General features: G+C 42.2%; 2 protein-coding genes across 6 annotated transcripts; one reads left to right on the top strand and one right to left on the bottom strand.

The window, feature by feature from the left end:
* Positions 1–2,288: 2,288 nt before the first annotated feature.
* On the bottom strand, positions 2,289–5,922 carry selenop (selenoprotein P). Of its 5 annotated transcripts, none has more exons than XM_062381727.1 (5): positions 5,791–5,922; positions 4,962–5,203; positions 4,385–4,597; positions 4,167–4,284; positions 2,289–4,048 (listed from the first exon to the last, which is right to left on the bottom strand). In XM_062381727.1, the coding sequence occupies exons 2-5, from the start codon at positions 5,165–5,167 to the stop codon at positions 3,344–3,346; spliced, it is 1,242 nt and encodes a 413-aa protein (XP_062237711.1). In that variant the 5' UTR covers positions 5,168–5,203; positions 5,791–5,922; the 3' UTR covers positions 2,289–3,343. The 5 variants fall into 5 exon arrangements, with proteins under 5 accessions (XP_062237711.1, XP_062237712.1, XP_062237713.1 ...); XM_062381728.1 differs by having other exon boundaries at positions 4,962–5,196; positions 5,791–5,856; XM_062381729.1 differs by having other exon boundaries at positions 3,371–4,048.
* A 2,218-nt stretch (positions 5,923–8,140) lies between these two features.
* znf131 (zinc finger protein 131) lies at positions 8,141–14,352 on the top strand. The gene is made up of 9 exons (XM_062383782.1): positions 8,141–8,268; positions 10,142–10,301; positions 10,396–10,497; positions 10,847–10,991; positions 11,105–11,210; positions 11,389–11,580; positions 11,706–12,081; positions 12,197–12,327; positions 12,890–14,352. The coding sequence occupies exons 2-9, from the start codon at positions 10,172–10,174 to the stop codon at positions 13,415–13,417; spliced, it is 1,710 nt and encodes a 569-aa protein (XP_062239766.1). The 5' UTR covers positions 8,141–8,268; positions 10,142–10,171; the 3' UTR covers positions 13,418–14,352.
* The last annotated feature ends 389 nt before the right edge of the window (positions 14,353–14,741 follow it).

The following is a 14,741-nucleotide window of genomic DNA, read 5'->3' as shown; positions in this document are numbered from 1 at the left end:
CAGCTCTCGGTCTCATATACAGATGGCAAGAGAAAGCAGAGAGGGATTTTACACACTGTCTGATAAAGATTCCGACAGTAAAGGCAAGGGGTAGTGATGGATAAGGGTTTCTTTAACAAGTTAAGTCTTTCATTCTCACCTTCCACCTTAAAACTATGACATGAACTGAACTATGATCTAGTTCATGAGAGGTGTGAACTTGCACAACAATGCCCGCAGGATCAGACAAACAGGTAATGACGGTGTTTGTGCAATTCCCCGACGTTGTTTGGTGATAAATGAACCACAACATTAGCGCCGCTGAAAACATAACATCGCAAGTTTCCTAAAAAATAAACAAAAACTCTGTGATTTCAAAGCCTTGTCCAGCTTTTTACTGACGTTTGTCATGTTTAATGAAGAGAGAGAGGGAGAGAGATACAGACAGACAGACAGACAGACAGACAGACAGACAGACAGACAGAAAGACAGACAGACAGACAGACAGACAGACAGACAGACAGACAGACAGACAGACAGGCAGGCAGGCAGGCAGGCAGGCAGATAATTTAAAGGCAGTTTTACTGTTCTACAAATTAAGGTTCACTAGTTTTGTTTCATTTAAAATCGTAATTATTAAAATGAAAGGTAGGTCTTAAGTTGAGCTACATGACAGTCTGGTGAGGTATATTGTGGTATATTACTAGTGTAATGCTGCTAATGCTTCAACTCTGTCAGTAAAAAAATATGTGTGTGTACTGTGTGTGTTGTCAGCTTTATAGAGATTATGTAAATCAATCTTGATAATTATGCACAACATTGATTTATCTCATTTACAAAATTTGCAGCAAAATGCCAAGAAAAGAGAGACTCCAAAAGAAGGAGAGGGAACTGCAGCAAGCAGCTCAGGGTAGCAGCTCTCTTTTATCTTGGATCAGGCCATCAACTTGTAAAACAGATGAGGGAGAATCAGTAACCCTACCTGGTCCAGAGGAGACCATCACATCACTAACCCTAACATCAACATATTATTTGGTTATTCAATATTGACTTGTTTTGTCTGTTTTTGCCTGTTATTCATTTATTTATTCAAATTGATAATTTGAGTTAGTTTGTTGACAAAAATAAATATATAAGTTGAAAATATCCTACTGTGTTTTTATTTATTTATTTATTATTATTTTTAATTTCATAAACAATTTTGGCGATGGGTGCCCTTTTTTTGGTTTGAGCACCTGCCCCCCAAAATGTCTGTGCACGTGTCTTTATATATATACTGTATATATTTATATATATATAGACATACAGTGAGAGACATCACTTTAAAATAGCCAGTTGTCATACAGCTTATCAGGGGACAGACCTCTTAAGAGGGTGTAAGAGTGTGTATGTTTCATAAACAACCTCTGTAGTTGAGGAATCAAAAATGCAAAACCGTAATTGACTAAATGGGATGGACATTTTTGAATTTTAAGTAGTCTCACTCACGTGATGGAAACCTACTTTCATCCATCCATACACCCATTCACACCTCCTGTCAATTTCTCCAATCAACCTAACCCCAGTCTGCATGTCTTTGGACTGTGGGAGGCAGCTGGAGCACAGAGACTCAGGGAGAACATGCAAACCAAGAATCTTCTAGCTGGGAAGCAACCACTGTGCTGCCCCCACTTTCAGCCCCTGCAAAGCTTCCAAATGACGCACAAGTTGAATTACTCATGTACATGCAAAATCAGGGTAGTAAAAACCACTGGATTCATTATTTTGTACAAAAAGAAATGGAGAAAGATGCTACAACACATGATTATTCAAAATTCTGCAGGAATTCACCAGAATGAAACTTCTCTGAGCTGAAGAGGTTTTTCATTTTAGTGGAGGTGTCAAAGTCTGTGTTAATCCTGCAAAGGGTGAGTAAGGAGGACAGTTTATTCAAAAGCTGAGAGTGTGGTGCTGGTTTTTATTTGTAGACCTTCAGCGCCACCTGCTGACTAATAACAAGAGCTAGAACTGCACCCTTCACATAAATCTTTTATATATTCAAAGAAAAAACCCGGTATCATAAACACAACACAATAAGGGGCATAGAGACATCAGCTCTGAATGACTGGTATGTTATCGGGGTAGCATGATGCCCGTGCTTTGTTTGATTCTAACTTCTCAGGCACATGTAGGACAGTTGCCATATCCCACCAACATCAACTCCCCCCAGACATGGCAACTGCCCACAGGTTTTCTAACACTTCTTAAATACACTAACCACTGTCAACTGTTGTTTTAACTTAGGCAAGAAAACATACATAAACCCAAGCTGTAACTCAACCATCTTTATTCCATTTTCATTTGCATTTGTGACGACATTAACACAATACAGTTCTCTGTGCAGGCATCAGGTTTTCAGGGTGATTGTGACCTTCCCACAGAAACCGTCATTAAGCACAGAGTGTATTCCAACATTCATTCATCGCCTCACTCTCTTTTTCTTTCTGTCTTTTTCTCAAACAATAGAGCATTTTATTTTTTTATTTTGTTAAACAAGCCTTGTATAAATGAACAATTTGCAGCCTACATGTCTAGTAAATGCAAAAATAAAAAACAACAAAATGTTTTTAAATGTTTTTAAATTTAAAAATGTGCACGTTGAAAGCTAAAAAGAGATACACTTGTGTAATCAAGTGTGTGGATTTTGCGAAACAAAAATAAGTGGTTCCTGCAATTCTATGTGCTCAAAAAAACAGTGATATCAGGCCCTTCAGATAAACATGTCGCTGATGTGAAGTTTTTTAGGTTTGATTTAACATGTTTTGTGCTTTCAGGTTCCCCCCCACAACTAAATAATTCTCATAATATGATGTTACTGTGATAACATCTTCTCTTAGTCCCTCTTAATCATACATTTTTGTTGTGTTTGCAGAGTCTATCAAATTTCTTCAAACATCCTCTCATACTTAATCATAAAATATTTTGAGTGCTTATCATGTTCTCTAACTACCCTCTCCTCTCTCTCCTGCCGGATTTCATACAGACGCCACTAGAGCGTAGTTTCTGCGTCTGGTTTCATAAAGGATGGAGAGAGAAATGGAAAAGGCAATTTACAAATATGATAACCACGTTTACTCCCGAGAAAAAGTGGGAACGACACACTGACAGACATGCTGAGAAGAGTGAAACACACCACATGCTTTAAGGCGGGTGCTTTCATTAGGATGTTGGACACCTTTTGTTCATCTATCAAACATGCTGTCAGGGACGGCCCCGCCTTTTCCCAGGGTAATACTTGTTGGTAAAAAATGCACCTGACCAGGGTGTTGTTAGCAGATGTCAATATGAGGCTGATATCAGAGTCAGCTTAGTGCTGCTCTCATCCTCAGCTCACTACACCTGGGGGTCAGGGTCACTGGGCTGGCTGAGGCTGATGTCAGTCAGCATGAGGCGAGCGTCACTGTCAGGTCTCCCTAACATTATTGGAAGCATCGCCTGTCAGTCCGTGTCACTGTCAGGAGGCGGGCAGCGCCTCATCACAGTGTCAGAGACCGACGGGCTCCTCGCTCCCTGCTTCCTCAAACAGCCTGCGTCAGTGTCAGCATCAGCTGACCTTAGGAAAGGCTTCGTTGTCAGAGCCTGCTGTCCCCTGTCAGCTGTGCTTTGATTTTCAACTCAACTTCTTTGGCACTCAGGGCCTCACATGGGCTCCATGGGCCTCTTGTGGTACCTGGTGTATATGCACTGCTTGCTGCATCTGGCCTAACTCTGCATGTTGCTGCCTTTGAAACACCTGACCATTCTGCTCTTGCCCCTGGGGACTAAGATCTTGTTGAGTTTGGCTTTGTCCATGGTCATGGTTATCATGATTTCCATGGTGTTGACCTTGGTGGTGACCATCTCCATGGCCGAAGCCACGGGGGTGAAACCCATGATTATCCCCATGGCGGGCATGGTCATGACCATGGTGGTGTCCATGATGGTGACCGTGCCCGTTACCATGTCCTGTACCTTCCTCTACAGCTGGGGCAGCACCTGCATCAGGCTGTACATCTGGTTTCTCTTTGCACTCTTCTGGGATCTCAGCGCTCTGTAAAAACATAGAGAGGGGAGAGGTTATGCAGAGTCCATGTTTGAGTTAATGTGTAAAAACACCTTATCTGATGACACTGTTTAAATCGGTGTATATTGATGCAGTTATGATCTACCTCATGTGTGCAGTCCCCACACATGCGTTTGCAGTAGGTATCCTTGATCCCACTCTCCACATGACCTTGTCCAATGATGGAGTATGGGAGGGAAATGTGGTGGGTGAGACGGCCACACCTGATGGCGAGATGATAGGAAAACATGGGGAGGTTGAATATCTATGGAGATTATAAAGGTTCAAATGAATGAAGAGAACTATCCACTACAGGTAACACACCGGTCGTAGATGAGGAAGTCGTCTTTCCCTCCCCCCAGCGTCTGCCAGACATCCGGCTGTTGCGCCTCCTGTTTGTACAGGATGATGTTCTCTGACAGTCTCTGGGCCAGCAAGGTGTGCAGGCGCTGTGCCCGCTCCTCCTGGTGGTTAATGACCATGTAGGTCACATCCCTCAGGCCCTGACTCTCCAGCTTCAGGCGCAGGCCGTCCAATCTGTTCAGAGAAGAGCAATCACAGACCAGGAGTTTTTAAAAAAGTCTCTGAGATAATGCTTTACCAATATATAAGAAGAGGTTGCACTTCTTCAAGTGAACTTTGTGAGAGTTGCCTTCAGAGGGATGAATCTGTGTTTGCCACACCTTGCTGACAAATAACGAGCCAATCGGATCAAATGTAACAGACCCTATATTTCATCTGATGCGTTTCTGAAACACTTTCTGATTGACCAAGCAGGGAGAATGAAATGCTTTCCCACAGATGTAGGACTCCTAGGGTGCAACATCACGTCAAGCTTGATCTTGAATGAACAAAGGAGCAGAGTTAAAACTGACTGAACACGTGATGGCCCAATAAATACCTGGAAGCCTGCACCAAGCAGAACAGTCAGCTTGCCTGAAGAAGGGCCACCACTGTCACCTTGCCCATCCTTTCCTTCATCGGCTCCACCTCCCCTATCTTCCACGATGACGGCGGCTGACAGCGAGGCCCGCCTCCGTCACTCTCTGCTCCGCCCCCATGGAGCAGGCAGAGAGAGAGGAGCAGGCTGAGGCTCACCCACATCATGGTGGCGCCTCCTCACTGCTCCAAGTCAGCTGAGCACTGAGGAGAAGGGGGGGGTTTGGTGAGGAGGAGGGAGAAGTATTGGGGGAAAGGAGGAGGGTGAGAGGAGAAAGAAGGAGGACATATTGGTCAAGCTCAGCAGACAAGAATGCTAGTATGGTGCAAAACACAAGTGGAGGGTTATCCTTTTTATATTCTCCAAATCAACCTAAGAATCCTGTTCCTGGTTTCCCTCAAGTTCTGACTGGACAGGGTTAAATAAGAAAACAGTGCATGTAGTAGAGTTAACAAAGTAGTTTATTAGAGGATTGCAAATCTGGGTTGTTTCTATACAAATCTAGACATTGATAAACACAATAAAACAAAATCTAGTGCGACAGGAAGTCTAAATATTTCTGCAATGTTTTACCTCATGCATGACAGGAGGCAACATTAAATAGAGTAAACAACTGTTTCATGACTGGTGCAAGCAAATCTGCGTCACGGACTAGCTCAGACACACTGAATTGCGAAATACCCCTCGGTTCTAAGTTTTTGCTTGTGTCCATTTACAAATAGATGTATATGTCACATTAATTACTGCATTTTGAGAAACTGGATCAAATCAAATTAATTCCTTCACATACCGTTTGGTTAAAAAGTTTCCTTCCCTCTGCTCAGTTCTCCGCTCCTGCAACTCCAGGAACAAAAACAAGCCTCTGCCCCCGCTGCTCCCCCCTTTTATACTCTGCTTGTTGTTTTGCTATCAGGAAGGAGGACAAAGTTCAGTCCCAGCCGTGGACTGCTGATGCCTACACTTTTTCTCCAACTTTTTTCATTACAAAATGTTTGGTAGCAACTGGCAGTTTGACAAACTCCTGCAGGGGAATGGTGCGCAGGGTGGGGGGTAGGGGAAAGTTGCATCTTTATTAAGGCTGGTTAAGATTTGATAGGCCTGGAGAAAGTGCATGAATCAACCTTGTAAATTGAGCCTTTCATCATAGCGTTAAGTGTATTATACAGAGGTGTATTATCTGTTTCTAAGAACATTGTGCAACTTTAGTCAGCACAGAGGATGGGGGAAGTGAAAAAGGACAAAGGGCAGGAATCTGGTTGGTGCTGGCATGTTTCTGCAAGATCCACACAAAAATCAGTAGTCATTCAATATGCACAAGTGACATTTGTCCTGTAAAAGCATCCTGCAATTTAACTTACAGAGACAGACGAAGCAGGACGTGAGCAACATATAAACTAACCTTAGGCTTCAGGTGCTTTTCCAAATTATTCCATATTCTTGTTGAATCTTATTTTAAATTAGGATTTAATTGTTAAGTAAAACTGCATTAAACTGTGAGTATGTTTAAAAGCTGCAAACAGCCCGTGCTGAGAATCTGTCTGCAGATATAGGCCATGCAGTTGAGAGCAGTGAGGTCACCGTGTCTCGGATTACTAGAGTCAGGCATACAACTACCACACTTGCAGTATATTTTGTATTTCTCCAGCGTATTCGTGTGACAGTTTTAGTGTTTGTCCATCTCCATGTGGATTTACAGGCGGTGTGGGCAGTCTTCCATTTAGTTGAGGATGTTTCTGCCAAGCGTTCCCCCCCGTCAAATCCTGACAAAGTGATATATTTGAGCCAGTATTGAAGAAAGGTGGAAACAGCTGTTTGTCCTGATTCCAGCGGTCCTGTTAGGAACACACTCTGCAGCTGCTGACTTAGTAGTATAGTTTTCCTTGTAGGTATGTCATGACAAGAGCAGGGAAATTACCATCAGTATTGCACACTGGAGAAAATAATCCCACTAGTGTGAGTTAACTAATAACTAAAGCTACAGCAGGGGATATAAAAGTTGCAATTACAGACAAAAAAAGAAGGGTTGAATAAATTAAGGAGTATCTATAAACACCAGGTCGAGGTCGGCGTTTGGTGCAGTGCTACGTGATGACTTTGATGTAGCAGCCATCTGATACGACAGAGAATAAGGTGACTTAGTTTATTCTGTGACCCGGTGTTACTCATTTACAGCGTCTGACACCATGCTCATCATGTGGCCCTCAAGAGAACACGCTGACCTGAACAACCTACAGTAATAAGACATATCAGTCAGTTTCAGATGGTCTGATTTCATAATGTTAAGATGACTCCATATACCATTAAAGTTATAAAGGTATAAAGTAATTCAAGCTTGCAAATGCTGACGATGGACATTGACTCAGTTTAACCTGCAGGTTTTAACCTCTAACTGTTTGATCATATTCATGATTTGTGCAGTGGGCCATTGTTACATAATCGGATTTTCACATATCTTCCACCATTATTCTAACATTACCAGTTGTGTGCAATAATTACCATCCTCTTATTATTTAAACACCACCTGCGGTATTCCATATTATGTACAATATTCAATATCACTTACTCCTTTTATTATTTATACTTGGAGAAACTAGTACTAAAACAAAGTGGAACTGTCTCATGTGTCTTACATATTCTTTTAGTTATTTTATTCTCATTTCTATTCATATTTACTATTAGACACTAATATATACTCTGTTTACACTTTATATTTTTATTTAGTTCTACATTTATTGCTAGACTTAATTCTATATGGTTTTATCCATTGTATTGTATTCTACTCAATATTGTACTGTTGCTGTTGGGATTACTTTGGGATTGACAAAGTCTAATCTTATCTTATTTTATATTTATCTGATTATCAATCAGTAACAGGAGCAGATTTAACACTGCTCTACCTCACATTATACATGATTTGAAGAGAATGTTATTTTCTGCAATGGCACATAACGTTTGATTCTACAGTAAGATAAGTAACTACAGGTGGAAAAGTGTTGTAAATAGACTTTTGTCTCTTTTTAGTCAGGATCACTTTTGTCTCTTTTTAGTCAGGATCACTTTTCCTTGTCTCCAGCGGCGGATCCCTCGAACACGTAAACACCTGTCACCAAGCAACGGTCCTCGGCGTCCTTGACTTCGCGGTGGATTGTGGGAAACTGAGGCCGGAGGCTGGAACGACCGCCCTTTTTTATGGAGCGACGGGTGTAGAAGTGAGCTTCATGCGTCGCGGGGAATATTGTGGCAGAACACGCGTGTGACCGAACTCCAGGTGAGTGAAGCGACCTGTTTCCACGCGAACTTTGACCCGCGGCTCGTTTAACGAGGGAATATGAGCGGGAGATGTGTATTTTAATGCGCGGTTTGATGACGTAATGTTGATTGTCAAAAACGCGAAATGGCGAGCGTGCTAACAGGAGGCCCGTCGCCTGTTACACTGTGGGGGCTCCACCACGCGAGTTCCGCTCGTGTTCCGGGATCGAACCCGGCACACAGGTGTAGGTTGCCCCGGGGAGTCGGTCTGCGGTCAAACACACGTATCGCGTCTATGAAAGGGCTCGTTTTGCTCTGCGGAGTTGTGTGTTATGCTAGTGTGGCTAACAGCTAGCCAGGCTGGTTCCCTTAATCTGCCCATGTGTGGGATCAGGAACTGAATTAGAGTCGCACCTCTCCAGGTTGTATCTCAGGACCCCCCCTCTGAATTCATTCAGCTTCTCCTGAGCTGATTATTTTAGGTGTTCTGTTCTTGATCACTTCTCCTGCTTTGATTCAACAAGATTTGACTTCTTCTTTAGTGCCAGTATGAAATGTCTTACTCTGTTAGCTTTGATTCATTTCTGGTTACACATCTAAAGACTTTCATGCTGTTTCTTTTTTCTGCCATGTCAAATTTTAACAAAAATTTAAACATCTACATTCATTGATCCAAACTTCAAATATCTATATTCTGGCAAAAAAAAATAAATAAGGGAACACTTAAATCAGACATCAAATCTTAAAAATCTTTACTGATGTAAATCGTATAATTTGTTGAGAACAAAATGATGAAACCAAAATTGTTAACCCATTGAGGGCTGGATTCAAAACATCATCCCAAAACCGTCTGAGCCTGCTCCTGATGAGTCGGCTGATGGTGTCTTGTAACATCTCCTCCCAGCCCTGGATCAGGGCATCAGTGAGCTCCTGGACAGTCTGTGCCAGTACTTGAATATTGGATGCACCAATACACCGCGTCCATGCTCTTGAGACTGTGCTGTGAGACACAGCCAACCTTCTTGCGTCTGCATGTATGGATGTGCCGTCCTGTAGGAGCTGGACTACCTGTGCAACCTGATTGGGCTGCACATACCGCCTCATGCACACACCGCCTCATGCTACCAGTGGTGACACTTGGAAAACACAAAACTAGAGAAGAATCAGTCAGGAAAGAGAAGGAGAGAGCAACTGTCTGTGGCCACCACATGTAAAATCATTGCACCTGTTATCTCTTTCATTTGCACCAAAGCATGTGAAATTGATACACAGTCACTTGTGCTTCCTCATGGGTCAGATTGATATCCCTGAAAATAGAGGAAATGTGAAGCGGGTCATGCAAAATGGGAAAGTGTAGAAAGTTGCAGCAGTTTTATGCTTTTTATTGTATATATATCTAATGTGAGGTTAAGTATGACGAGAGCTTGAATAAAGATACAAATAAATCATATCAGACTGATTTTGGCTCCTCAGTGAACGTTGTGGTTTTGAAATCTGCTATACAATCTATCTTTACAGACAAAACAGCAAAATATTGAACAAATCTGAGGTAGATCAATTATGTGTTGTCCCCGCACAATATGCAAGTGTTGTATCTTTAAATACTGGACCCGTGGTATATTTCTATCAATGAAAATTATTGATATTATGACCACCCCTAAGTCTTAAAGACGTGTGCAGGTTTGAACTTGTACTTTGATCTACAGTGTTGAAAAATGAGGTTTGAGTTGAATTTAGTATCAGCCATTACCAAAACTCTACTTTGGAATATTTTTCTATAACTCAGATGCTTGTTAAAAGATTATAAATTAGTGTATAACAAAGCTGCATAAAGACTGAGTGATACCTTACTTATCTTAAGCAATACCATGATGTTTATGTTTGTTTCCCAGTGTTCCCTGCAGAGAAGGACCTGGTGAATAATGGCGGCTGAGGTGGAGCTGGAGCTGGAGGGAGCCAGCGAGTATCCAGCACATTACAAAGTCATGATGGACAAACTCAATGAGCAACGGCAGCTTGACCAGTTCACAGACATTACTTTAATCGTGGACGGTAAGTAGTCATACACTGTACACTGTATCTTCTAATGTGTTTAAGAAATTACCCAAGCAGCACTTCCAATTCCCATGTTTCTTATCTCTTGCAGGACACCAGTTCAGAGCACATAAAGCGGTGCTGGCAGCATGCAGTCAGTTTTTCCACACGTTCTTCCAAGATTTTACACAGGAGCCACTGGTGGAGATAGAAGGTATTGTGTTCTACTTCAATTCTTAGAAAAGCATTGAAAGGCGACTAAAATACTTAAATGAAAAAAGAGCTGTGGTGAACAGACCAATCAGTATGTAGGAGTTAAAAAATATAGATATATCTGCTGATACAAACTTAAAAATAAACATATAACTGTTTTTATCTCTATTTGTATTTTATTTCCAAGCATATCAAGTGCAGGATTTTACAGTTGAAAGATATTTGCTAGTGCCCCCTGATGGACACACTATGAAGTTGTGAGATATTTTTAAATGACCTTAAACCTACCCTGGTATTTATGCGGTGCAACAGCTTTAACTCACCACTGCTGCTCTGTCATATTCCAACAGGTGTGAGCAATACAGCCTTCAGCCAGCTCATGGAGTTTACCTACACGGCTACACTAGCTGTATCTGGAGAAGAGGAGGCGTACGATGTGTGGAAGGCTGCAGAGTACCTCCAGATGCAGGAAGCCATCAAGGCGCTGGAAAATAAGTGAGACTTGCATGCCTATGTTGCACCAGAAGAAGCGGAATTGTGCCACTCGGGTTTAATTGATGTTATAATGATGTTGTTGCCCCTCAACATTAGCTAATTCTGTCTTGTAGGATAAATGAGAAACCAGTGATGGCACAGAGCAAAGGTAAAAAGAGGAAGATTGCAGAGACGTCTAATGTGATCACAGAAACTCTGCCCTCGGTGGAAGGAGAATCGGTAAGTAACGCCTAGATAATATAATCGCTTAACATTCAATTGACTGAAATGTTATTGTTTTCTTGTAGTGCATATTTCCACCATAAAAAAAAATATATTCTTGCTGCTTCGAGAATGTAGGAATTGAACACAAGTGACCTTTACAATATCAAGACTGAATATTTTCAATGTTCTCCAGGTGGAGATTGAGGTGATCGGGGATGGGGGCATTGAGGTGGAGGATTCGGGTTTAGAGGAGGTGGTCGATGCAGCGAAGAACGCCCAGTCTGCGTCGGACGACTCAGCTTTGGCTCTTCTTGCTGACATAACTAGCAAATATCAGCAAGAGGAACCTACGATACATATGATCAAGAAGGGAGGTATAGAAGAGGTATTGTCACTTTTTCATCAACGGTTGTTTTATTGTTTCTTTGGCTTATAATTTGGGAAGCTGTGGAGTAATAAATGTTGAAGAACTTACCAAAAAGTTTGAACTTCTGTGTTGGTGCTTGGCAGGATCTTGTGTATCAGGAGGAAACGGTGACTGCGTCCAAGGTGTTGGAGAACGTCGACATAGTAGAGGTCCAGATTTCACAAGTGGACAACGTGTTCCGCTGCAACAAGTGCGACCGCTCCTTTAAGTTGTACTACCACCTCAAACAGCATCTGAAAACGCACCAGGGCGTATTGGAAAAGCCGCACGTGTGCAACCACTGCGGTCGACCCTACACGCGAGAGGGCGCCCTGAGGCAGCACATCAGCACGTTTCACTTCGAAGCAGAGGAGCTCTCTCGAAACCAGAAACCCCAAAAGAAAGTTCATGTTTGTGAATACTGTAAGAAGCACTTTGACCACTTTGGCCACTTTAAGGAGCACTTGCGGAAGCACACAGGTGAGAATGAAAAGCTGGATGAGCTCATATATAACCATAGCTTGTCGTGTTTGACCTGTAGGCCTTTTGTCACATGTCCTGAGATACGTGTCTGTCTTTTCGTGTCCATCTTTAGGGGAAAAACCTTACGAGTGTCCAGATTGCCATGAGCATTTTGCGAGGAACAGCACTCTGAAGTGCCATATGGCCGCCTGTCAGAATGGGGCAGGAGCCAAGAAAGGACGCAAGAAACTCTATGAATGCCAGGTACAGTTTGTCCAGAAACCAAGGCCAGAAAGCGCTGCGATTGCAGTGTTGTGTATACAGTAGGAAATGGTCCTAATACTGTATAAACTGATGTATTGTCAGTATCTATTGACAAAATATAAACTGTTAACAGCATCAAAGTGGAAATGCATGTCTGATAACTATCTCAGTGGGAATGTTTAATATTAATTATTTGCATGTATTTCGATATTGGAATAAATAGATATTGCAAATTTTTTAATTTCTGTTATAAATATAATTAATATTTGTTTGTGGGGGAAATAATAGGATAACCAGGGCTGTATGCCTCCCAAGTAATATCGTGGGCCTGAGCCTCTTTCCTGCATGACAGACAAGATTCTCGTGTCAATTCCATCTATAAAAATTAAAATGTAGGTCTAGGTGAAACAAGCAAATGCTTGTAAAAACAGTGGCAGTGATGTTAGAGGTCACGGCCTAATTAGGTAAAACTATTTCCACTCCCAAGTAATATAAAAAAAACTCCAGTAGTTGGCTGTCTGTGACCTTGTCCTATTGTTTCCTCCTCTACCGCCTCCACCAGGTCTGCGGCAGTGTGTTCAACAGCTGGGACCAGTTCAAAGACCATCTCGTGAGCCACACAGGCGACAAGCCCAACCACTGCACCATGTGCGACATGTGGTTCACTCACTCTAAAGAGCTTAAGACGCACCTGAAGGACGCCCATTCCATTGAGGACAGCAAGTCAACTGAAGAACTGGTCATTACAGACCCTGCTGCCACCGCCGCCCTCGCTATAGCAACGCAGAGCATAGAAGGAACTGAAACGGTCCTGTTGGACGACGGCATTCAGGTGGAACACGTCACAGTGGAGCCCGTAGACATGATGGAGATGGAAGAGACTGCAACGGTGGTGGTGGAGGACGAAGGGGTGACAGAGATGTGTGAGGAGGACATGGAGAGACTGAAGCAGGCTGGGGTGCAGATCCAGGTGGTGCATGTGACCACGACTGAAGTCGACGGTCAGCAGGTTGTGGAATCTCAGGTGGAGGTGGAGATGGAGGGGGAGATGGTGAACGTTGAGGAAGTAGAACACGCAGTGGATGTATGAGAATGTGAAAATGACTCGAAGGACTCTCCCACCGTGAATGGCTGCATTATCGTGCAGCAGACGTTTGAGGTTCCATACAGAACACTGCATGCAGGATCCAGCACGACACCATGATATGTTCTGCTCTCTGCCATCATGTTGAATGACTTTGTTCCTGGCAAGATCACTCTTTGAACTTCTAGAGATGAGTAACTTCCTGCTTATTAAGCTGTATTTATGTTAACGCTGTTTGCCGTCATATCCCATATTTTTGAAGACTTCACTGCTTCATCAACCTATTTCTATGTGTGTTTATTTTTTTATTTTTGTCTTTATCTCAACTCGGATTTATATTTTGGATCACTTGCCAAGAGAATTGGACACTGAATGAAATGTTCCCTTTGCAGCTCATAAAACAGCTGCTGCCTGGTGCGTAAGCTCATCAGTGCTAATGCTACAGTTGTGTTCAAACGAATTTTAATATTGATTTTCTGGTGTTTTTGTAGGAAAAAGTAAAATAGGAATTAAAACTGGTTTCCAGAACGGGCTAATCTTCAGAGAGCTGGGTAGTCTTAAAAAGCAACATAATGAGGTAAAGATACATTTTAAATGTCTTTATTATACCTTCAGACTTTGTTTGATTATTTTTTTTCTTCAATTGATAAAATGGCAATTATCCGAATGGTGATGAACCCACAGACGTTTGCATCCAAGTCTGCTGTTCCCCTTTGCTTTTGATTTATCAGCTGTAACTTGCTAACTGGATTCAGCCTCTGTACATCACCTGCACAGCACAAAACAACACACGCACTGCCAACTACTATTTGGTGGAGCCAGAATCTGTATTTCCCTCAGGATCTGTTGGAAACTAGAGCAAAGCTGAAGAGAAAATCAAATCTTGGACTCAAATACATGAGATGACCGGAAACACAATAAAAATCCAACCATTAAAGGTGCACCTTATCTGCACACAGCTATTTGTTTATATGTTTGCATCTCTAACCATCACTGAGGGTGACAATGTTGTGTTAATATCAGGATTACACTGACCCATAGTGGCCAAAAGTAGTTATTGTGGACATCAGGGAGTGGCAGGATAATCCTCATGAGCCGTATGCTGAAAATCTATTTTTCTTCCCTGCTTATATGATGAATATGATGGTCTAGCGTTTCTATTTGTAAAGTTATTTGTAGTTCATCACATGACATTCAATCCAAAAGTCTTTTACATTAGGATTTTGATATTCACTTGAATGAGATTCATCTAAATGTGACATGAAATGAATAGCATCCACATATTACTCATCTCAGCTTCACCCCTGCCAATGAAAAAAACATACAGGTT

Source organism: Platichthys flesus, chromosome 3 (assembly GCF_949316205.1).
Source record: "Platichthys flesus chromosome 3, fPlaFle2.1, whole genome shotgun sequence".
NCBI lineage: Eukaryota > Metazoa > Chordata > Actinopteri > Pleuronectiformes > Pleuronectidae > Platichthys > Platichthys flesus.
The sequence above is the reverse complement of the archived record's forward strand: the minus strand, read 5'-3'. Positions and strand labels throughout refer to the sequence as shown.